General features: G+C 40.2%; 1 protein-coding gene across 2 annotated transcripts in view; it reads left to right on the forward strand.

Moving 5' to 3' along the window:
* cep97 (centrosomal protein 97) overlaps nt 1–15600 on the forward strand; it is a 73379-nt gene extending 57779 nt beyond the window's left edge. For both annotated transcript variants that reach the window (XM_063050566.1, XM_063050567.1), the window contains exons 10-11: nt 1150–1225; nt 10142–15600. In XM_063050566.1, coding sequence (XP_062906636.1) covers nt 1150–1225; nt 10142–10804 — 739 coding nt within the window. In that variant the 3' untranslated portion in view covers nt 10805–15600. The remainder of the gene's footprint in view (nt 1–1149; nt 1226–10141) is intronic.
* Nucleotides 15601–24705: the final 9105 nt, after the last annotated feature.

The raw sequence follows: 24705 nt of genomic DNA on the forward strand, positions 1-24705 counted from the left end.
TGCCAGCCTTTTCCTCTATCCCTTTTTAAACAGAATTTTGGTAAATTATCACAAATGTATCTGCTATAACTTCCGCCATTTCTATCAGTCCCCTGGTATGCATTCCATCAGGACACTTATGAACCTTTAGGCTCACTAGTTTGCTCATCGCTAGCTCTTTAGTGACAGTGATTGTATCAAGATCCTTGCCTCTTATCTTGTCCTATCTATAACATCCTCTCTTTGGCATGTTAAGATATGTCCTCCACCACGAAGACCCATACAAAATAGTAGTTCAAAGTCTATATTAATTTTTCTTTCTTATCCTATAAGGGGCCTATGTTCTCTTTAGCGACTATTTTCCGCTTTATATAATTATAATTTTTTTTTACAATCCTTTTATATATTTTGTGCTAGTTTACTATCTTTCCTTTCATTTTATTGCTTGCTTGGTGTTCTGTTTTTCCTTTTCAGGTTTTCCCTATCTTCCTGTTTTCTAATACTTGCATTTGTATATAGGGAAGAGCTCTGCTCTACAAAAAGAAAGACCAAGATGACACTTAATCACAGAAAGGTTTTACTTAATTGTCCCCAAAGAAAATCGTGCAACACCGAAGTATTAACAATTCTTAATGATGAATTAATTGTTATCTCATAAAAATCTTTGTTCAGAGTAGGCTAGGAATCAAAGCACTTAAGTCCTTTAATACTTACTGAAATTAAAACTTCTTAGTGCTTATGCTTGTCCACTATAGCTGGTGGACTATAATCTCCTGTTTGGCCATGAGGTAGAAAACTAAACATGTCAGAGTCATATTTTCTTGAAATGATCCCATTAGGTCAATGTCAGCTCCTCTAAAACCTGCCTCATTATCTCACTTATTTCCCTGGAACCTGTTCTGTCACATGCCTGTTAATTCACTCTGATTTTTGTACCACGTTTCTTAGCGATGGTTAACAGTAATCATTTAACCATTAATCAGCACATCTTTGGTGGAGGTAGAAATCCTAAACGCACTTAACAAATACATAGATCATACACTTCAGGAGCCAGGATGGGCAGGGTTGTAGACTAAGTGCTGTAAAGTGAGATTAGGCTGGATGGCTATTTTTTGATTGCCAGAATGGCTCCTCGTGTCTTCATTTTTTAATCTTTATTTCTCTATGTAGATGGCGGAAAGAGTGTGAACAAGAGCGTATTCAAAGAATGGTACAAGAAGAAGCTGTAAAGTTCTTATGGAACGAGGTAACTACTTTTATTGCATATTGTCCAATCATCTAGACTAAGATTTTACTTAACACTAAAATTCCGATGTCCATGGTGTTATATACACACAGTGGCCACTTTATTAGATACGGGAGTGGAACCCAGCATTGTCTTCTCCTGCTGTAGCTCATCCACTTCAAGGTTTAATGTATTGTGCATTCATATATGCTCTTCTGCACAAACAATTGTAACACATGGTTATTTGAGTTACTCTCATCTTCCTGTCAGTCTAAACCAGTCTGGCCATTCTCCTCTGACCTCTAAACAAAATAAAATTGATTTTGTGTTCATACTTTTCCAAGCTGGAATTTATTCAGGATATTCCATGGTCCATCATCTATATTTCACAAAGAGTAGGTTTTAAAGCACTCTTTATAAAAGACTGTTATAGAACATAGAAGACATACAGCACAATAGAGGCCCTTCAGCCCACAAAGCTGTGCCGAGCATGTCCCTACCGTAGAACTACCCAGGCTTTACCCATAGCCCTCTATTTTTCTAAGCTCCATGTAGCCATCCAGGAGTCTCTTAAAAGACCCCATCGTTTCCGCCTCCACCACCGCTGCTGGCAGCCCGTTCCACACACTCACCACTCTCCACGTAAAAAAACAAACAAATAAACAAAAAACATCTCCTCTGTATCTACTTTCAAGCACCTTAAAACTATGCCCTCTCGTGCTAGCCATTTCAGCCCTGGGGAAAAGCCTCTGACTATCCACATGATCAATGCCTCTCATTATCTTGTACACCTCTATCAGGTCACCTCTCATCCTCCATTGAAACAAGGAGAAAAGGCCGAGTTCACTCAACCTATTCTCATAAGGCATGTTCCCCAATTTTTAAAAAATAATTTAATTTTATTATTTTAATTATTTTTATAAAAGACATTAAGACTTAACACTTTTTATTAAAACACTATTTTATAAAATTATAAAATAAAACTTGGAAGATATGGAATTATACACTGGAGCCAAATGTTTTTGCAGGAGACATTCCAATTATTGAATTGTTTAAAATGTCTCTGAATATTAGACTTCAAAATCTGAGATGATTTGTCAATGTCAAAGGTTCTGGCTAGAGTATTGTTTGCTGTCAATGTCTTATGGATACTTGAGCAGGTGCTCTTGTCTGGTTCTCATCTTTATCTATCCTGATAGCTTGGGCAGGGATATCTTGAAATTGTGTCTCTGCATCTGGCTCTGGTAAGTGCAAGTTTGGTTGGGAAGGGAAACAACTGATGTTTCTGGCTTTTGGGTCTCGTCAAATGTGTTCCCGCCAAGTAATTTTGGATGTGGGCTCAAAGGTTCATTTTTCTGTCAAAGTATGTATGTACAATACAACTCTGATATTTGTCTTCTCCAGATAGCCATGAAATATAGACATCAACCTCCACTCCGCACAAAAAAGAAATAAAATTTGCAAATCTCATATTCTGTACCCCCTCCCTTGCACAAAAACTAACAGCTTGCTCACGTGGAAAATGGCAGCTAAAACATCAAAAACTCAAACCCCCAACCCTCTCATTCACAAAAAATGGTGACAATAACCTCAAATTCCCAAACCCTACCTTGTAAAAAAAAGTAACAATGGCATCAAACCCCCAACCCCTTCTCTGACACACAAAAAGCTAACAGATTGCCCACACAGAAAAACAACAACAAAAACATTGACCTCAAATCTGCAACACCTCCCTCACACATAAAGTAATGTGTCACTTGCTCACCAATCAACAATAAGAAAGATAACACAGAAACTGAAGGAGATCAATAAACAGTACCTATAGAAAGTATTCCCACCCCCAATAGTTTTTATATTTTATTGTTTCACAACATTGAACCACAGTGGATTTAATTTGACTTTTTTGACCCTAATCAACAGCAGAAGACTCTCGTGTCAAAGTGAAAACAGATTCACACAAAGTGATCTAAATTAATTACAAATATAAAACAAAATAATTGATTGCATAAGTATTTACCCCTTTGAGTCAGTATTTAGTAGATGCACCATTGGCAGCAATTCTAGCCTTGAGTCTGTGGATAGTTCTTTATCAGCTTTGCACATTGGACACTACAATTTTTTCCTATTCTTCTTTACAAAAGTGCTCAAACTCTGTCAGATTGTCTAGGGATTGTGAGTGAACAGTCCTTTTCAAGTCCAGCCACAAGTTCTCAATTGGATTGAGATCTGGTCTCTGGACTTGGCCATTCTAGGACACTTTTTTTAAAGTCATTCCTGTGTAGCTTTGTATGTATGCTTGGGGTCATTGTGTTGCTGGAAAACAAATCTTCTCCCAACTCGCAGCTCTCTTGCAGACTGCATCAGGTTTTCCTCCAGGATTTCCCAGTATCTTGTTGCATTCATTTTGCCCTCTACCTTCACAAGCCTTTCAGGACCTGCTGCATCCCCACAGCATGATGCTGCCACCACCATGCTTCACGGTAGGGATGGTGTGTTTTTGATAACCTGTGGTGTTTGACATACGCCAAACATAGTGTTTAGTCTAATGGCTAAAAAGCTCAATTTTGGTTTCGTCAGACCATAGAATCTTCTTCCAGCTGACCTGAAATTCTCCTACCTGCCTTCTGGCAAACCCTAACTGAGATTTCCTGTGAGTCTTTTTCAACAGTGGCTTCCTCTTTGCCATTCTCTCATAAAGCTGTGACTGGTGAAGCACCCGGGCAACAGTTATATGCGCAATCTCACCCATCTCAGCCACTGAAGCTTGTAGCTCCTCCGGAGTTGTCAAAGGTCTCTTGGTGGCCAATGGGAGGTGTATGGAGGGATATGGTCCGTGTGCAGGTCAGTGGGACTAGGCAGAAAATAGTTCGGCACAGCCAAGAAGGGCCAAAAGGCCTGTTTCTGTGCTGTAGTTTTTCTATGGTTTCTAATCTCCTTCTTGCATGGTTATTCAGTTTTTGAGGACGGCCTGCTCTAGGCAGTTTTACAGCTGTGCCATATTCTTTCCCTTTCTTGATGATTGATTCTATTGTACTCAAAGGGATATTCAGTGCCTTGGAAATTTGCTTGTATCCATCTCCTGACTTATGCTTTTCAATAACTTTTTCATGGAGTGCTTGGAGTGTTCTTTTATAGAACATAGAATAGTACAGCACAGTACAGGCCCTTCAGCCCACAATGTTGTGCTGACCCTCAAACCCTGCCTCCCATATACCCCCCCCCACCTTAAATTCCTCCATATACCTGTCTAGTAGTCTCTTTTGCCTTCATGGTGTAGTTTTTGCCAGGATACTGACTCATCAGCAGTTGGACCTTCCAGCTACAGGCGTATTTTTTCTACAATCAATTGAAACACCTTGATCTCCACAGGTCACTTGAAACATAGGTGATCTCTGTTTAACTAATTAAGAGACTTTTAAAGCCAATTAGCTGCACCAGTGATGATTTGGTGTGTCATATTAAAGGGGGTGAATAGTTGTGCAATCAATTATTTTGTGTTTTTATATTTGTGTTTTTAATTCTGATCAGGTTGTAGAGATCTATTTTCACTTTGACACAAAAAAAAGTCTTTTTCTGTTGATTAGTGTCAAATCCAGTGTAATTCAATGTTGTAAAATAATCAACCATGAAAGCTTCCAAGGACAGTGAATCCTTTTTATAGGCGCTATAAACTACAGTCCAATAATCACATAAAACCCAGAATTTCAAAAATATCTTCCCGCCAGCATCAGGGAGTCAGGGAGAGCAGCAGCATACACTCAGTCCTTCCATGAAGAGTGACCATCACGCTGGGTCCAAACACCGCCAATCCCGTGGCCTCCATAGAGAGCGATCACTGACTGCATTCACCTTGATGCTTCAGTCTTCCTCATTTTATTGTCTATTCATAAAATAGCTATCAAATTGATATTAAGTTGTAATAATGATCAAGTTCAGATTTTATACTTGTCCTTTAATTTGCATTCAATTGGAATATCAGGCCATGATAGTCTTGTAGATATTTTTTGTCCATGTTGTTAAAAGTATTAAAAAGACCCGTGCTAGTCAATTGGCTGGAGCATTTATGGACATCTTTGACCTCTCGCTTCAGCAGTCTGAGGTACCTGTTTGTTTCAAGCAGGCTTCAATCTTACAAGAGGAAGGTGGTAACCTGCCTCACTGACTCGTTCAGTAACACTTTCATCCACTGTGATGGAATGCTTTGAGAGGTATGTCACGAAGCCTACCCACTTCTGTCTTGGGAGTGATCGGGATCCACTCAAATTTGCCTATCATCACAACAGGTCAACAGCTGATGCCATTTCATTGGCCATTCACTCAGCTCTGGAATACCTGAACAATGAAGATGCAGATATCCGATGCTCCTCATTGAATACGGCTCAGCATTCAATACTATCATCTCGGCATATAGTAGGGAGAATAAAAATCTGGTCAAATGGTGGCACAACAACAACTTCTGTCAATATCAGCAAAACCAAAGAGCTGATTATCAACAACAGGAAGAAGAAGCCAAGGTCCTTGAGCCATTCCTCATTAAGGGATCGGAGGTGGACACTTCAAAGCTCAAAATAAAATGCATTATTAGAGTACATACATGTCACCACCTACAACCCTGAGATTCTTTTTCCTTCGGGCATACTTAGCAAATCTATAAAACAGTAACTGTAAATAAGATCAATGAACAAGATGCAAATGTAAATAAATAGCAATAAATAATGAGTATGAAATAACAAGATAAAGAGTCCTTAAAGTAAGACCACTGGGTGTGGGAACATCAGAAATAGAATGAGTGTAGTTATCCTCTTTCGTTCAAGAGTAAAGGGGTAGTAACTGTTCTTGAACCTGGTGGTGCGAGTCCTGAGGTACTTGTACCTTCTACCTGATGGTAGCAGCAAGAAAAGAGCACGGCCTGGGTGGTGGGGATCTTTGATGGATGCTGCTTTTCTATGGCGACATCTCATGTAGAAGTGCTCAATGGTTGGGAGGGCTTTAGACCAAATCCACTACGTTTTGTAGGATCTTCTGCTGAAGGAAATTGGTGTTCCCATACCAGGACATAATGTAGCCCAGTCAGCACACTTTCCACCAGACACCTATAAAAGTTTGTCAAGGTTTTGATGACATGCCGAACCTCCACAAACCCCTGAAGAAGTAGAGATGTTGATGTGCTTTCTTTGTAATTGCATTTATATGATGGCAGACATCCCACCCCGCAAAAACTCTTTTCAGGGAGGTAGCACCCCCACCCCCCGCAACCTCATATTCCCCCCCCCCGTCGACCTCCAAGGGTATATGTAATACTTTGTTTAGTGATTTTGTCTAATCTGTAAACCAAGTTGGGTATATACAGCAAATGTGACATTAAAATATGTACTTATATTATTGTGTTTATTCTATTACAACTTTAAGCAAGTCTGTAGCACGTAAATGTGGGCCCAGATCAGAGATGACACAATCGGCAATCGTCTCTGATCTGGGCTGACATTTACATGCCGGGCGGCACCTAATCAATTAGCTTGTTTATCTCGGCTTTTTTCTTAAAGATGTGCTGGGTGCGTTCCGGCCACCGCTGTATTCTTCGCGGCCCGGAAGCTGGGGATCACCGAATTATAAGTCACTTATAAGTCAATAGCATCATAACATTTTAAGTAATGTTTGGATATTAAACACACAGCACATATTTTCCTCGTATGAACATATAAAATCATTGCAACACACCAATACCTGTATCGCTGAATCAGTGGGAGCCCTGGGCTTGTTTTCCTGCAACAACACGGTCCTATTTAGGGGTGATGGGAGACAGCGATACTCGAAGGGGGTTCCTTATGTCCAGTCTATTCCGCAATTTAGTTTTTGTTGCATTTACTGCAAAAAACCCTGCTTCGCAGGGATATGATGTTGGAAATGGAAGCAACGTTTTCACGGCTTTCTTGGCTATCTCAGGATATTCAGCCTTGACTTTGATCCGGAATGCCAGCAGAGATGTTATGTCAAGCATACTTTTTAGCCTGCGGTCATTTGCAAGCTGGAGGAGTTTAACTTTATCCTGTGCTGACATGGAAGATTCACCAGGGACATTCACAAATGGGTCACGGACCCATTCCTTTGCACGTCTTGGGTCACTGATGACCTCGCGTGCGTTAAAATTCAACAGTGCGTGACAGGGAATGAGGAAAGGTACAGCTGACGCATATCGTTTCATATTGCCAAATCATATCGTTTCCTCGTGGTTGGGGACCACTCTTAGCACAAAGAGAGACCAATAAGGACGCTCGCTCTCCCTCTCCCTCTCCTGCTCAAAAAAATCTATTTCCGGGATATTGTATATAATTTCTGGGTGTCAGGGAGCCACTATCGATATGCGGGAGACTCCCGGAACTTCTGGGAGAGGTGGGATGTCTGTGATGGGTCTAGGACAGGTCCTATAAGATAGTGACACCCAAGAATTTAAAGTTACTGACCCTCTCCACTTCTGATCCTCCAATCATTACTGGCTCATGGACCTCTGGTTTTCCTCCCTTGAAGTCTACAGTCAGTTCTTTGGCCTTATTGACATTGAGTGAGAGGTTGTTGTTATTACGCTGCTCAGCCAAATTTTCAATCTCCCTCCTGTATGCCGATTCATTACCCACGACAGTGGTGTCAAACTTGTATATGGTTTTGGAGCTGTACTTAGCCACACTGTGATAGGAGTAAAGTGAGTATAGCAGGAGGTAAACACACATCCCTGTGCTGATGGAGATTGTGGAGGAGGTGTTTTTGTCAACCCAAACTGATTGGGGTCTGTAAGTGAGAAAATCCAGGATCCAATTGTACAAGAACGTATTGAGGCCCAGATCTTGGGGTTTACTGATTTATTTTGAGAGTATGATGGTATTAAATGTTGAGCTGTAATGGATAAAGAGCATCCTGATATATACGTCTTTGCTGTCCAGATATTCCAGGGTTGAATGAAGAGCTAACAAAATGGCACCTGCTGTGGACCTGTTGCTTTGGTAGGAAAGGTGGAGCGGATCCAAGTTGCCATTCAGACAGGAGCTGATATGCTTCAATACCAGCCTCTCAAAACACTTCATCATTGTAGATGTAAGAGTTTCAGTAACTTTAAATTTCTTGATGTTATCATATCAGAGGATCTATCCTAGCACCATAAGTGCCATCACAGAGTGTGCATAGATTCAGCCTGTCACTTAAAACTTCGACTAAATTCTTTTGATGCACAGTGAAGAGTATCCTGACTGATTGCATCATGGCATGGTATGGAAACACCAGTGCCCAGGAACAGAAACTTCTACTGAGAGTGGTGGATACAGTCTAGTCTATTACAGACAAAGCTCTCCCCACCACTGAGGACATTTACAAGGGGCACTGCCACAAGAAAACAGCATCCATCATCAAAGACTCCCACCATCTTCTCCATGCTCTCTTACCAACAACCTCAGGAAGGAGGTACAGGAACCTTAGGTCCCACACCATAAGGCTCAGGAACAGTTATTGCCTTACAACTGTTAGGCTGCTGAAAATGCCTGAAAGTGAATCACAAGGTAATATATGATGACATGTACTTGGATAATCAATTTACTTTGACTGTGAAGCAAAATGTAATGTTTTTCTATAGCTGTCCACCATAGGTCTTATTTATGTCTATACCAACTAGACAACGTTTGTATAGTAAAACTACCTGATTGGTCTCCATCTGTTTGTCTTCAAATCAGGCCTGTAGATTGAAGCCTGCTTACTTGGTAGCATCAGTGGAGAGAAAAGTAAACCTTTATGTCAATCACCTCTGGAGTAGAACTAAAAATGTGGAAAGAAAAGAGACTTCAGATTGCACAGAACAGTGGGAAGGAGAAGAGAAATCAAAATGTAAGATTTCCAATGGAATGAGGGCCAAGACACGTACTGCTGATGCTCGATAAAACAGATGATAAACATACGTTAGATTGTAAATAGGAGAGACAAATGATACTGAGAGAGGAGAGAGGAAATGTGAAATACAAGAGTAAAATTGCCAATTATCTGGGAGATTTTGAATCCTGACAGCTGTAAGGATTATTGGAGGATAAGGTGCTGCTCCTTGGCTGGCGTTGAGCTTCAGAGTGTTGAGCCTGATCAAGAGAGAAGCGAACAGCAGTATGATGTAGAGTTACGAGGTGTATTAGCTTGTGATTCGTTTCACGCAATGTACTATTTAAATTATTGTTTTCTGCTAAAGAAAAGAACCACCTTCCAATCAACAGATAGTATCCGAGGTCAGGAGTGAGTCTGGGTGCTTGGAGCAGTGAACGCTGGAACAGTGCTGTACCACCATGTTGTATGAGCAGAGATCACGCAGACTGTATCTGTACGCCATAGAGCTTACAAGAAAGAGGTGATCTCATTGAAACTTACAGAAATATTATGGGGATTGACAAAAAGGATGTGAAAATACTGGCTAAGGATATCTAGAACTGAAGGTCACCATCTCAGAATAAGAGATTTAACATGAACAGCATGTATAAGGATTCTTTTTAATATCCAGAATGATGTTTCAAAACAGTTGAGGGTTGTGATTTATGTACTAAGGGAAACAGTATTTGATTACTGCACAAAAGTGTTCCTGGGGTAAAGACCAGCTACAATCATTGAATGGTAGAGAAGGCGTGAGAGGCTGATGAAGTTTATCCAACAAAATTGAGATCAATAGACTAATGGATGGATGAGTATTTGTATCACTGCCTAATGCCCTGCTTAAGACTGAACAAAGGATATGCTGGTAGGCCCAAAAGAATTGAGACATTTCAGTACTGGACTGCAAACTCAATAACTTTAAATATTATTGCTTTATAACTTTAAAAATTTAAGTACATTGATAGCATAAATGTAATATGCTTTAATATATTATTCTTGAATCTTCTTAAATTTATTCCTACATGTTCTTGTCTTCTTTTACTACAGGTTCGGAGCCTCCAGGAGTGGCGATTATCAATGATCCAGAAACATAATGAAGTTCTACACCCTGACACAAAGGACCCCATTCTTCTGCAGCCTAACTTTGTTCATCCTCCTATATGCACACCCTTGAATAACCATAAAAGCCTTTCGTCCAGAAAAAGTACTGGCTTGGAGATCTCAGTGCAAGAATTTCCTGACTCAGGATTTCAGTCTTCAGACATCACCCACAATTGTCTTCAAGATTCTCTGAATTCTTGTCAGAGTTCCTCAGATGGGAGCACAAGCACAGTTTTAGAAGCCGACTCTGAATTTAAAAAAATAGACAATGAATGTTTAATGAATGGTCCTGCAGAGCCAACCCGCCGAGATTCCATAGACACAAAATGGAATCAGGAGAACTCCCACGGTGAGCAGGACAGCAGCCTTATACAGCAGTATCTCAATTCTGTAAGGCAGCTGGAGGCTGCTGAAGAGGAATCAAATTGTAGTGGGAGAACAGAATGCAGTAGTGAGAATGATCATGATTCCCTTTGTGGTGCCTCGGTTGAAATGTCTGAAGATGACTGCACTGAAGTTCCAGATTCCCTCTGCCCAGCAGAGGAATGCGTCAGTGATGGACAAGATAAAGACCATGAGCGAATCTCTAAGCATGATCAATTGATATAAATAACTTAATCCATGACCATTTTACAGTAATGCTAATAAGCCCTTATTTAAGTGAAAGCAATACTAAGAAGGTCTAAATTGGTCTAAGGTGCTGGAAAAATATTGGATTCAATACCTGTTCTTCCAAAGAAATTATGCGAGTAAAACGTAATTATGCTAATTAATGTGTTAATTTATTTAATTTCTCCCATCAGCATTTCAACTAGGATTGAATTGCATACTGTGTACAGTTCCAGTTATTCTCCGATTGTAATTCTGATGAGGATGTTATAGTTTGGTCCAGTTATCCATGACACTTGGTTCAAAGTGTGAATAAGTAGGTCTACATCTTCCTTTCAGCATGATGGTATGACTGAGATAATTAAATTTCTGCATCTTATTTGGAAAGTGTGAAATTTTGTGTTCAATGGCAAAAATCTGAAGCTGTTATCAAGAAAGCTTTCTAATTTTTATGTGTAGTGTGGATTAGGGTGATAATTTGATCTTAAATGTGCAGGTCTATTTGTTATCAACCTTTATTTAAATTTAAGACTGAAGGAGGTGTTTCTTGTGTCCCTTAATTTAATTTTTATTTTGTAAGCAAAAATGAAATGACAAATGTATATGGTAATATCAGGACTAAATTGATAAATGTATTATTATCTGTCTCCTTGCTGTTTATTTAAGGTTATGGAAAATAACTGAACACTAAAGTGCATGTAAGTTTGCTCAGAAAAATATAGATTTTACAATAGCAATTTAAAAAAAACAAAATCCAGACTATTCTCAATGTTTGATTTTATGTTTTTTTTCTGATTACCTATTTTCAGTGGCAATTCTTACTGTCAAATGTGCAAAATAAATAATTTTTAACCCTTCCATTTTCTTGCTACTAAATGAAACAGATCTAATCAGGAAATTAAGCAACCTTAATCAATACTAATATTGACAATATCGTTGTGAGTTAACGATATAATGAAGGAGAAAGTTACTAACTGTACAAGGACGGGGAAGATGTTAAGTGAATCCTCCAAATTTATAAAGTGTATAACACCATGGAATGTGCAAAGGTTACTTATAAGCTAGGAATCACGAAGTATTCCTAATCTTCCATGTGAAAGTACTGTGGTGCTTTTATAGGTCTAACCCGAAGAGGATTGCATCCAAGTCAAGATAAAATAAGAAGCACAACATTCTGGATTGTACAAAAGTGAAAATGCAAACTCTTTCTCCTCACCTACTTAATATAACGATGTGATCATTGAATTCTGAAAGTTCTTTATCTCAAGTTGGCGTTTTTGTAACATTATTAAAATTACCATTTTTTTCCCTTTTCAAAATTTGCATAAACTATAATACCTTGTATACAATAGTGTTTTCTTTTGTGCATTAAATAATCATTCCAAATGGTTTGCTTCATTGATCAAATTATCATTGATCCTGTAAGTTATCGAATTTTAGATGTATAGTAATAAATCTTCATCCTGTTAGGCAATGTAATGTTTTGCGTATATCTTTCTGTTTCTTTCTGACACTATGTGAACTGGTAACTGATCTTTGTTCAAATGTTAATGCTTTCTAATTACTGTCTGCTGGAATTATATGATCTAGTCTAAATACAGTAGAACCTGTACAAACTTTAAAGTATTAAAACACTTATGAATTTTACAGATTAATTTTTGATCATACATTGGCTCCAGAAATAGACCACACCCAGATGTCAGACTCACAGCATGTGGTTTTAATCTGCCAGGTGTGGAAGGCCTTCTTGTCAGTAATGTCTCAGATGCCACTAGTATAGCCTGACCCATAGTAGAGTATCCAAATGTGCTTGATGAAGTCTTGATGGTCAGTAATCACCCACCCTCTAAATCACACTAAATAACCACTGACTATTTGAATTGCTTCCAAAACTAATGACATTTCAGACAGCTTTTAAGAGTCTTATGTTCTTTTAAAAAAAGCAAGTTTCCTACTAAACAGCTTCAAACTAAATTGAAATATTCTAAAAGAATGAACATACCTTTTCCTTGTGATTTTTAAAAAAATCCAAAATCCTACAATTCTAATTGAAGTCAGTGCTCCAACAATGCATTCAAAGTTGGAAATTTCCCAGTGAAATTTCTCCATGAAACTACCAACATTTGGCAGCAAGGCCATATCCCTGACTTTTGTTAACTACTTAAAGAAATCTCTGCTATTCCTGCATCTTCAGGTAGCAGATGTGGTAATAATGAAAAATAATGTAAATGCTGAAGTACTGAAAATAAAACTAAATTCATGTAAACAATACAAGAAACAGAAATGTACATTTGGTTTGAATAGATATGTGTGTTTCATCAGAATTGCCTAGAAGCCATTACATTCCATTAAATTGGTGCCTTCTATATGATGCATATTTTTCCCCAAATGTAATAGTTTTTCATCAAATTCCAGTGAGATGATTTGTCAAAATTTAATTTCCTTTCTGTTTTAAAATAGTTTTTCAGACTGATAGATTCTTTCTGATCTCTTTAAGGCAACAATTTGACCCTCATCCTAAATAATCTCTTCAGTGGATGATGTTTTGTGCCCAAGTACATTTTTTCTTCTTTCTGAAATGACTAGTTAATACAATTCCTTCAGGATTTCAATTTGAAAATCCTGAAGAGTTTTAATTAAAGATGAGCAGTTTTCTTATTGGGGTCTTGGATACACTTTTATCTTCAGCAATTTCAATGCAGATTCCAGCAATCTGCTCAATCATTTTCATAATTTTCAGCAATTAAAATAATAAATTTGAAATATAATTTGTAATTCTGTTTCTATATGGCTATATCAAATTGATCTGGTAATGCTTAAGTAATTTATCAGCAAATATATAATTAGGTATTCTCTCAAACTCCAAGATGGATAGTTCAGCTTAACTGCTGGTTGCAGCTCTGGGTGCCACCGAGGGTGAAAAGAGAGAGATGGCTCCTCGGTTGATATTTCATTGAGATTTTGTGATTTGTCTACCATCAGTCCCATGTTGTTCCAATAACTATGATGGGGAATAAGTTATTTCATGTTGTTTGAAACTAGTGCATTTGAAATCTCAGATGTTTGTGGTCTCCCTTTCTGTGAAGATTGATGCAAAGCATTGATCTAACATATTCTCCATTGCATTGTTTCTATTTTATTCCCCAGTCTTGCTCTCCAGGGGACCTACATTTACCATAACTGTCCTCTTCCTTTCAACACGTCAATAAAGGCCCTTGCTGTTTGTTTTGATGTTAGTTGCCTGCTTTCTCTCATTATCAATATTCTCCTTCCTTATCAACTTTTTAGTCTCCTGCTGCTGACTCTTTAAAAATTTACAGTCCTCTGGTCCACCACCAGACCTATTTTATGTGTTCTAGTCCTTCATTTAATACTTTCCTAACCTCATTTGTTTTTCATGGATGGTTCATCTTTCTCCTGGGATCCCTCTTTGTCATTGGAATAAATTTCTGTTGAGTGATGAATTAGCTGTTTAAATAACTGCCTCTGTCCACCATTGACCCCTTCCCTGGTCTAACAAGTTCACTCTGAGCTATTCTAGGCCCTCTACTCCTTTCGTTAGGGAAACTAACTATTCAGATCGGAATAATAAATGGGATCAAATCCATTTTATTTGCAAGATATATCACGTGGAGTCTGCCTCACAATCAGGGCATCCTGGACTCCAAATAAGTAGTGGAAAGTTCCTTTTATAGAGTACATAAACTGAGTGTAAACCACAGAGAAAAACAAGCAAATAGTTACAGCTGTAGTACAAGGTATTTTTAATCATAGAACAGACAGTAATTAAGTTATATGAATGTATGTTCCTCTTTTCTGCACTTTGGATTGCATCTTGATTGCAAAGTACTGTCTGTTGTAAGCCTGAGCTTAGGACAAAAGTTTGTTCGGCTACAAAGTTCAAATAGAAAATTTTGGACAAACAGGTGGCGATGAGTCAGCTTATCGGAGTAGGATAGAACACTTAGTTGAATGGAGCTGCAACAACAGATTCTCACTTGAAGTCAGCAAAACTAAAGAGTTGACTGTCGGCTTCAGAAAATGGAAAGAGGACAAATATGTGCCAGTCATCATTGGGGGATTAATGGCGGAGAGGGTCAGCAGCTTTAAATTCCTGAGCATTTAAGATAGTGGATGTCCTGGGCCCAGCACGTAATTCCAACCATTAAAAAAATGTTAGTGTCTATACTTTTTAGGAAGTTAAGGAAGTTTGGGTTGTTGTTGAACATGTTAACAAATTTCTATAGATGCTTTGTAAGAAATATCCTCATTGAGGGCATCATGGTCTGATACAGCAAATCAAATGTGCAGGAACACAAGTAGCTGCAGAATGTAGTGGATCCACCAAGTGCATCACAGGCACATCACAGCATTGGTGGTATCCGCAGGAGACACTGTCTCAGCAAGGTAACTTATATCATCAAAGATCACATCCCCACCTCCATCCAGGCATGCCGTCTTCTTCCAGCTATCATCAGGCAGGAAGGTCAAACGCCTGAAGTCCCAACCACCATGTTCAAGTACAGCTACTTCCTTTCAACCATTCACTTCTTGAACTGACTGACATAATCCTAATCACTGCAGTTTAACAGAGCTATGACCACTAGAACTAAAATGGACTTCATTTGTTTTGTTCCAATTGCATTGTTAATATAAAATTTGTGTCTAATTTCTGTTCTAGTATGCTTTTCTTGTGATCACTGCTGATATGATACGTGCCAGTGACACTGCTGTAAGTTTTTCATTGTACCTGTGCATATTTGTACTTGAGTATATGACAATAAACTCAACTTTGACTTTGAAACCTGTTGAGTTGTGTTGTTTTCAATAGCTGCTGTTTCTTTAAATAAACTATTCCCCATCACATTTTGTGGTTTTTGAGTAAACCGTGTATGTCTGAGCTACTTAACAACCTATGATGGTATGAGCAACACTCACAACACGCTGGAGGAACTCAGCAGGTCGGGCAGCATCCGTGGAAAAGATTGGTCGACGTTTCGGGCCGGAACCCTTCGTCAGGACTGTAGGGGGAAGGGGCAGAGGCCCTATGAAGAAGGTGGGGGGAGGGTGGGAAGGAGAAGGCTAGTCAGTTCCAGGTGAAAAATTCTCCAACTTCCGGTAATTCCCTCCCCCTCCCTTCCTCTATCCCTATGTCACTCTGCCCCCTCCCCCAGCTGCCTACCACCTCCCTCTTGGTTCCACCTCCTTCTACTACCCATTGTGTTTTCCCATATTCTTTCTTCACCTTTCCTGCCTATCACCGCCCTGCTTCCCCTCCCCCATCCCTTTATCTTTCCCCTTACTGGTTTTTCACCTGGAACCTACCAGCCTTCTCCTTCCCATCCTCCCCCCACCTTCTTTATAGGGCCTCTGCCCCCTCCCCCTACAGTCCTGATGAAGGGTTCCGGCCCGAAACGTCAACTCATTGTTTCCACTGATGCTGCCCGACTTGCTGAGTTCCTCCAGCGTGTTGTGAGTGTTGCTTTGACCCCAGCATCTGCAGAGTATTTTGTGCCTATGATGGTATGATTTCCCTTCACTTTGAAATGCACTCTAACCTGGCTATAGTTGCTGTATTACATGAACATGACACCAGATGGTGCTATACCTCCTGCACTCTTTTTTAGTTTAGAAAGGCCCACTTTACATATGGTAGTGTTTGACAAGATGTCCAACCAACATCTCATTGAAAGCTTGCAAAACCTCTCAAAGGCTTTGAGAACTTCTTTCAGAATGCCATTCTTCTAAACCATGGTGATCTACCATCTGCGACAGCATCTTCACTTCCTGTTTTGTTGGCCAGAAAGAACGTCAATCAGTGAACTGGAATGGAGGTGGCCAATCCTCCCTCACAACCATTCAGGGCCCCAGACAGACCTTCCAGATGAGGCGACACTTCACCTGTGAGTCGGCTGGGGTGATATACTGCGTCCGGTGCTCCCGATGTGGTCTTCTATATATTGGCGAGACCCGACGCAGACTGGGAGATCATTTCGCTGAACACCTATGCTCTGTCCGCCAGAGAAAGCAGGATCTCCCAGTGGCCACACATTTTAATTCCACATCCCATTCCCATTCTGGTATGTCTATCCATGGCCTCCTCTACTGTAAAGATGAAGCCACACTCAGGTTGGAGGAACAGCACCTTATATTCCGTCTGGGTAGCCTCCAATCTGATGGCATGAACATTGACTTCTCAAACTTCCGCTAATGCCCCACCTCCCCCTCGTACCCCATCCGTTATTTATTTATATACACACATTCTTTTCCTCTTTCTCCTTTTTCTCCCTCTGTCCCTCTGACTATACCCCTTACCCATCCTCTGGACTTCCCCCCCTCCTCCTTTTCTTTCTCCCTAGGCCTCTTGTCCCATGATCCTTTCATATCCCTTTTGCCAACCAACTGTCCAGCTCTTGGCTCCATCCCTCCCCCTTCCTGTCTTCTTCTATCATTTCAGATCTCCCCCTCCGCACCCCCCCCCACTTTCAAATCTCTTACTAGCTCTTCTTTCAGTTAGTCCTGACGAAGGGTCTTGGCCCGAAACGTCGACTGTACCTCTTCCTAGAGATGCTGCCTGGCCTGCTGCGTTCACCAGCAACTTCTATGAGAGGAAGATGTAGGTAAGGTTATACAGAGTTTGGTACAACAACAGGTTCTGAGGCCAGTAGCTTCCATTAGCATCTCACCCATTTGGCCAGTAAGGAAACAGATGGTAGTTGGAGATTAGCAATAGACTATTGAGAACTGAATAAAGTAATACTGCTAACAGCCACAACTGTCGCAACTAATCCAGAGACTGTGGTTAAAGAGAATGAAAGAGCACAATGGTTCACAGTTTTAGACAAACGTAATGGATTTTGGTCTATCCCACTAGAACGAGAGTGTCCATACAAGTTACCTTTCAGGGACAACAGTAGATGTGGACTGCCCTACCACAGCGGTTCCATAATTTACCATCTATATTTCACTAGCTCTTTGGGGGAGGATTAACACCGTTTTCAAAACATGAGTGTTTGGGCCAATATATTGATGATCTACTTCTTTGCACCAAAGCCAAGCAGCAACGTTATCAGCAAATGACAGAATTACTGCAAATCTACCTTACTTTGGGACTAAAGGTAAATTCTAAGAAGTCACAAGTGATAAGAACATGATAAGAAATAGGAGCAGGAGTCGGCCATCTGGCCCGTAAAGCCTGCTCCACCACTCAATAAAATCGTGGCTGATCTGACCATGGTCTCATCTCCAACTACAGTATCTGCCTTTTCCCCAAAATCCTTAATCCCTCTACTATGAAAAAATCCATCCAACTTTGTCTTAGATATACTTACTGAAGTGGCCTCCACTGCTTCACTGGGCAGAGAATTTCACAGATTCACCACTGTGGAAAAGGAGTTCCTCCTCTTCTTCATTCTATATCTACTCCCCCAAATCTTGAGGCTATGTCCCCAAGTTCTAGTCCCACCTACTGGGGGAAACAACTCTCCTGCTTCTATCTAGCTATCCCTTTCATAATTTTATATGTTTCCATAAGATCTCCTCTCATCCTTCTGAATTCCAGTGAGTACGGTCCCAGGTGTCTCAATCTCTCCTAATCGTCTAACCCCCTCATCTCTGGAATCAACCTGGTGAGCCTCTTCTGCACGGCCTCCAAAGCGGATACCAAAAGTTTCTTCAGATACATAAAGTGTAAAAGAGAGGCGGGAGTGGATATCAGAGCACTAGAAAATGATGCTGGAGAGGTATTGGTGGGGACAACAATTGTATGGGGCCTATCAACAGCATCAACAGAACTCTACAAAGAGAGATGTTTGTCACAGGATGGTGGTGATTATATACAAGACAGAGAGCAAGATATATATATATGTGTGTGTGTGTGTGTGTGTGTGTGTGTGTGTGTGTGTTCTTGAGGCTGTTAACTCGGAGGCTGGAACTCAGAGACAGACTGGGAACTGTACATCAACATAGAGTCGGGACTTATCCTTCGAAAAGCGGGACTCCTCTTTAACACGACACTAACACGAGACTGGACAGTACATAAGCATAGAGCCGAGACTCAACTTTATCTCCACACCAAGGTGGGACAGGACCATCTGTCGGGTAACAGCAGAACGGTCGGACTTACCCGACAGAGGCAAAGACAAGACAAGACAAGACAGGACCCCCTGCAGGGCAATGGCAGAACGGCCTGATTTATCCCACGGAGGCGAGGACAAGACAAGACAAATCCCCCTGCAGGGCAACAGTAGAACGGCTTGACTTATCCCACAGAGGCGAGGACAAGACAAACACCGAATAACGACAGACAGTTCCATCTCTGCTCTGGGGTAGCTCCGAGTCTCAGTTCAGCCAGCAACCTCAGCTGGCTACAGAAACAGCCAGATCCTTACCTAGCTCAGAGTGGCTGGCAGCCACTCAGCTGGGCCAGGAAACAGCCGAATCCATACCACAAAGATGGCTCCAACTACCGACAGCAAGGCTCCATGAAGCAATGGTTCTCCAACATGGCCTAAAGATGGCAAGAGGCCGCTCTAGCCTTCCACCGGCAGGTTGCTGCCAGGGAATCTTGACAAGACAAACCAGCAGCTCACACTTCTTCTTCTTCTATTTCCGACTGTTTAGACACATCTAGGCGTATTACAGCCCTCTGCAAGATGTATAGTTAATTATAGAACTTCAAGGAACTCAAATTCTCGAATACAACCTAGTCTCACGTATAAACTGAATAATACTCTTCAATCAGATGTTGATTCTCTTTATGGCCAAACAAAGATTTAATAGAAAACCAAAATAAATTTAAGCCAGATAGCCTCTTGAACAACATGCTTCTTTCAATTTTGTATCGATTACAGCTCAGCAAAACATGCTGGACTGTCTATGGACTACCACAGTCACATAATCCAGTAGGATGTTTTCCTATTATCTTTAAATAATAGTTTAGCCCACAATGCCCCAACCTAAGTCTTGTAAATTTCACTATATCTCTACGACTTAAAAGGTACAGTAACAGTCTGAGACCTTTTTAATTAGTGGGTGACTAGAAAAATAATGCCTGCCCCTTAATTCATTTTTCCAATCCTCCTGCCACTTCTTCTCTATACCTTTTTTAATCCTACTTCTCAATTCTGCTCTGCCTAGGGGAACTCTAATTTCTATTTGCCTGCTCTGTAAGGAAGACTTTGCAATGCCATCCACAATTTCATTTCCCTCCACCCCAGCATGCCCAGGTATCCATGAAAATCTAACTGCACAACCCATCTTCCCTACTCTAAACAACACTAAGAGAATCTCAATAACTATGTCAGGACGAGCTTTTGATTTATTCCCTTTTATAGCCTCTAAGGCAGCAGGAGAATCTGAACAGATGATAACCCTACGTGGTCGAGAGCCTTCTACCCACCATAAGGCCCAGAGGATTACTAATAATTCTGTTGCAAAGACAGAAACACCATCTGAAACCCAGTGACCAATCTTAACTCCAAGTTGAGACACATACATCCCAAATCCTGCCCTACTGCTCTCTGGGTCCACTGAGCCATCAGTAAAAATCTTCAGATAAGATCCCCACTTATTTAAATATTCATTTGTGATCAACGCTGATGAAATTGCACTGCTTCCTTGAAGCTGAAAAAGGAGGAATAAGTCTAATCCTGGTTCTGGAAAGAGCCAAAAAGGGACGGGTGGCAAGCAAATTTGGCCAACTATGTCTTCCTCAGTCAGTTTCAATTTCACAGCCCAGTTATTAACCAAATCTAAAAATGGGTATCTTTTAATTTTACTTTGGTACTCCGACTTCCTCTGCAAAAGACACTTTGATGGACAGCTGTGATTGAATCCATTTAGTTTTACCCAATACTGCAGGCCCAACTGAATTCATCTTAAATGCAGAGGAACTTCTCTCATCTCCACACATAATGCCGGGCTGATGTTGTTCTAAAAGCTCCACAACAGAGTCTAAGTGCTTTGGACTGCACAGTGTCTAGTTTTCCAAGCACTGCTGTAGCAGTGGAACCATAAGCAATAAAACCATAATCCATAACTGATCTAATCATAACTAGATATATTAAGTAGTTTCCCACCCTGCTCCCCAGTCGCATCCAGCAATACTTCTCATAACATTTAAAACTTTCTCACACTTTCCGATCCTTTTATCTATATCAACCCTCCAAGTAAGTCTTTCATCAAACCAGACACCTAAAAACTTGAATACCTTGACTCTTTCTAGTGGAGAATCATATAGACACAATTCACAATTAGGAATCTTTCTTCTAAAGCCAAAAATCATGTATTTGGACTTAGAAGCAGAAATACTGAAACCCCATTTATTAGCCCAGTTTTCAATTGATCTTAAAGCCTTTTGTACCTGCCTTAATATATACTTGATGTTTCTTCCTCTTTTCCAGATTGCACCATCATCTGCAAACAATGATTTGCCAAATCCTGTCCCTACCTGATCAAAGATATCATTTATCATGACATTAAAAAGAACTGGACTAATGACACTTCCTTGAGGGGTACCATTTCCTATTTTAACTGACTTGGAGCTTGTTCCACCTATTCTTACTTGAATTGTCCTTTCCTTAAGGAAATCTTTGGTCCAATTAAACATTCTACCTCTAATGCCCACATCGTAGAGTTTAATTAGTAAGCCATCCTTCCATATTGAGTCATATGCTCCTTCAATATCTAGAAATACACTTACCATTACTTCTCTATTTTGAAATGCTTTTTTAATATCATGATCTAAAAGGGCAACAGATTCCATTGTTGATCTTCCAGTTCTAAAACCATTTTGATAGGCAGCAAAATGTCCCTTATTTTCCAAAAAATAAACAAGTCTGTTGGTGACCATTCATTCCATAATTTTACAAAGCACTGACGTTAAAGCTATAGGCTGATACGAACTAGGACTAGATGCGTCCTTACCTGGCTTTAAAACTGGAACTACCACCGCATGCTTCCATTCTACTGGTAATTTTCCTTCTTTCCACACCGAATTAATGCTAGAATTTCTGTTAATACAGAGTCATCTAAATGCTTAAGCAATTCGTAACACAATCCATCACTACCAGAAGTGTTTGAACCTGATTGGACAGCTTCCTGAAATTTCTGAAGGGAGAAAAACAAATTTATGGAGCTATTATCACCCAAACTCCTATCCAATTTCCAACTTTCCTTTAACATAATTTCCTTTAACATAATTTCCTTTCTCAAATCACTTAACTCTCCAGAACTGTGTAATGCTTGGAACACCTCTACAAACATATCAGCCTTTTCCTTATTGGTTACAGCTTCAATAACTCCTTCCAGCAAAGCTGGGATAGATGGTTTCCTATATATCCCTGACATTCTGTGAATGATCATCCATAGCTGCTTTATAGGTGTCTCAGGGCCCAGGGTTCCACAAAATCTTCTCCAACTATCCCTCTTTGCATTCTTAATTACTCTCCTTGCTACTGCTCTTTCCTTTTTATACTCCATAACATTATCCAACACTGGGTACTTAGTTTCCTGTAAGCTCTATTTCTGTTTCTTACTGCTATATCACAATTTTTATTCCACCACGGAACTAATGCTCGAGCCTTAAGTACATTCCGTAGTGGAATAGTCAACTGAGCAACTTTATGAATTATAGAACAGAGGGATTCATTCCAATTGCCTATGGAGCCCTCGCTATTAATCTCTTCTATTATATCCATAGCTTTCTCCTGCTACTCATCCCAATGGGCCAAAGAAAAATTATACCTAGCAGACCTCTCCTCAACTTCTACTATCAAATTTCTACCAAATCTACATAAAATAGGATAGTGATCACTTCCTAGTGTGCATCTGTCCATAACATCCCATTCCCCAACCCTAGCTAAGTTTGAGGAAGTGATAGATAAGTCTAGGTGATTACAAGTATTCTTTACAATATTAAATCTTGTAGGCCTTCCGTCATTTAGCAGTACCATGTTGTATTTATCTAGAAACTCCTCTATTATCGCTCTATTACTATCTTCACTTTCGCTACCCCATTTAGGATTATGGGCCATTGAAATCTCCAACCAGAATACTGGGGATTTTACCTTATTCATAATTTCATCCAATCTGATAACATCATATTACCTGGATAATAAAAGTTAATCAAAGTTATTTGACCACGAGAGCTCCAAACCTCCACACTCTCCACCAGATTTACCTTTTCTGTCAGCTCTCAAACTATCATATCCAGGGATCACAAAATCTAAATGAGGCTTTAACCCTGTCTCCTGTATACAGATCAAATCAGGCTTGTCTTTAAAAGTTGCAACAAATTGTTTTAATTCTTGACCATTTGCAGATAAGCTTCTTGCATTTCATTGTAATATTAAAAACATTCAAATACTAATTATTGGCCTCTTCATCTACATAAAGCCCCTCCGTACTCTCTGATCCCGACAACTGGGAAGTATTCAGTGATTGTTTGTCTGTCATATACTCATGTAATTTTTCCAGCAAAATCTGTTTTATATCAAGGAATCTCTCTGCAGTTCCGACAACTACTTTTATCATATCCAATCTCTTGGCTGTAGTTTTAGCCCCGACCAGTACATCAACAACAAACGCCAAAAAAAGACTCTTTAGTCATCAACAACATGCCTGAAGGAACCATAGTTGGAGAACTCGGAATGAACTGACTCCCCATCATGCCAATCTTTTCTTTACTTATCCTTTGCTCTCTATCAACTTTCTTTACTGCTTCAGCATATGATATTTTTTGTTGGATACTAACATCCTGAATCTGCCTTGCCTTACTAAAATACTTACATCCTCTGAACGCCGCTATATGGTCCCCTCCACAGTTACGGCATTTAGGCACCACTGCCTTACCTGCTTTAATATCATGATCCTCTCCACATTTCACACATCTTCTTTTACTTCGACATGAACCAGCAACGTGTCCAAATCTCTGGCAGTTACAACAGTGTAAGGGAGGCCTAATGTATTCTCTAACTTGATAAGACATGCACCCAAGATAGACTCTAGTTGGAAGAACATCACCCGCAAAAACCAGAACAGGGGAATCCCAATTACCCCCTTCTCTCAAATTTAATCATTTGGCTTCAATCACTCAACCACCTTTAATATTGTCCAAAATTTCCTTTTCAATCATGCCAGACCAAATACCATACACTACCCCCTTAACTCCCTTCCTTTGTTTCAGAGCAATACACTCCACTTTCACAACCAATTTTCCCACCATTTTAGCACTGTTATATTGGTCAATATCTTTGCAACAAATTTTCAGCAATCCATTAGACAAAATCTCAGCCTGGAATCCTTTACCTATTTGGTTTTCTAATGATGCTGCCACTTTCAAAGTATTAAGGGCTCTAAATCTTCCTTCTCCTTCCTTCTGACCTTTAATTTTATACAGAACTATAAATTCCTCCAATTCACCCTTTTTCCTCAATTTGTTGTCTCCCATTACTTCAGGTCTTTCTCTTGAGGACTACCCTTACTTCCAAAGTATTCTACAGTCTCCCACCCTCCCCCTTCAATCTCAACCCCCCTCTCCCTTTTGCAGCCATAGGCTACAAACTAACCCTTTCCAAACTACTAGGCTCCTCCACACCAAAGTCCCCACCCACTCAATCAATCAATCAAATCAATCAATCAATTAACAGCCCAAACTGCCAGTCTGCTTCTCATCCTGCCAGCAGGCAAGGGTTCAAAACATGATCCAGCCCCTCTAACCACCTCCCTGGCCAGCAGCCCACACTCAACCCCAAGGCTACTTATATTCCAAGCATCAAGATGGGAATCAGGTGCCTATGATTAACTCAAACAAAACAAGGGACAGCTGGAAGACCCGGAGTCCTGACTCCTTTGACCGGACCATGAACCGGAATGCGGACTTCACGGACCGGACCATGACA

Source organism: Mobula hypostoma, chromosome 6 (assembly GCF_963921235.1).
Source record: "Mobula hypostoma chromosome 6, sMobHyp1.1, whole genome shotgun sequence".
NCBI classification, from domain to species: Eukaryota; Metazoa; Chordata; class Chondrichthyes; order Myliobatiformes; family Myliobatidae; genus Mobula; species Mobula hypostoma.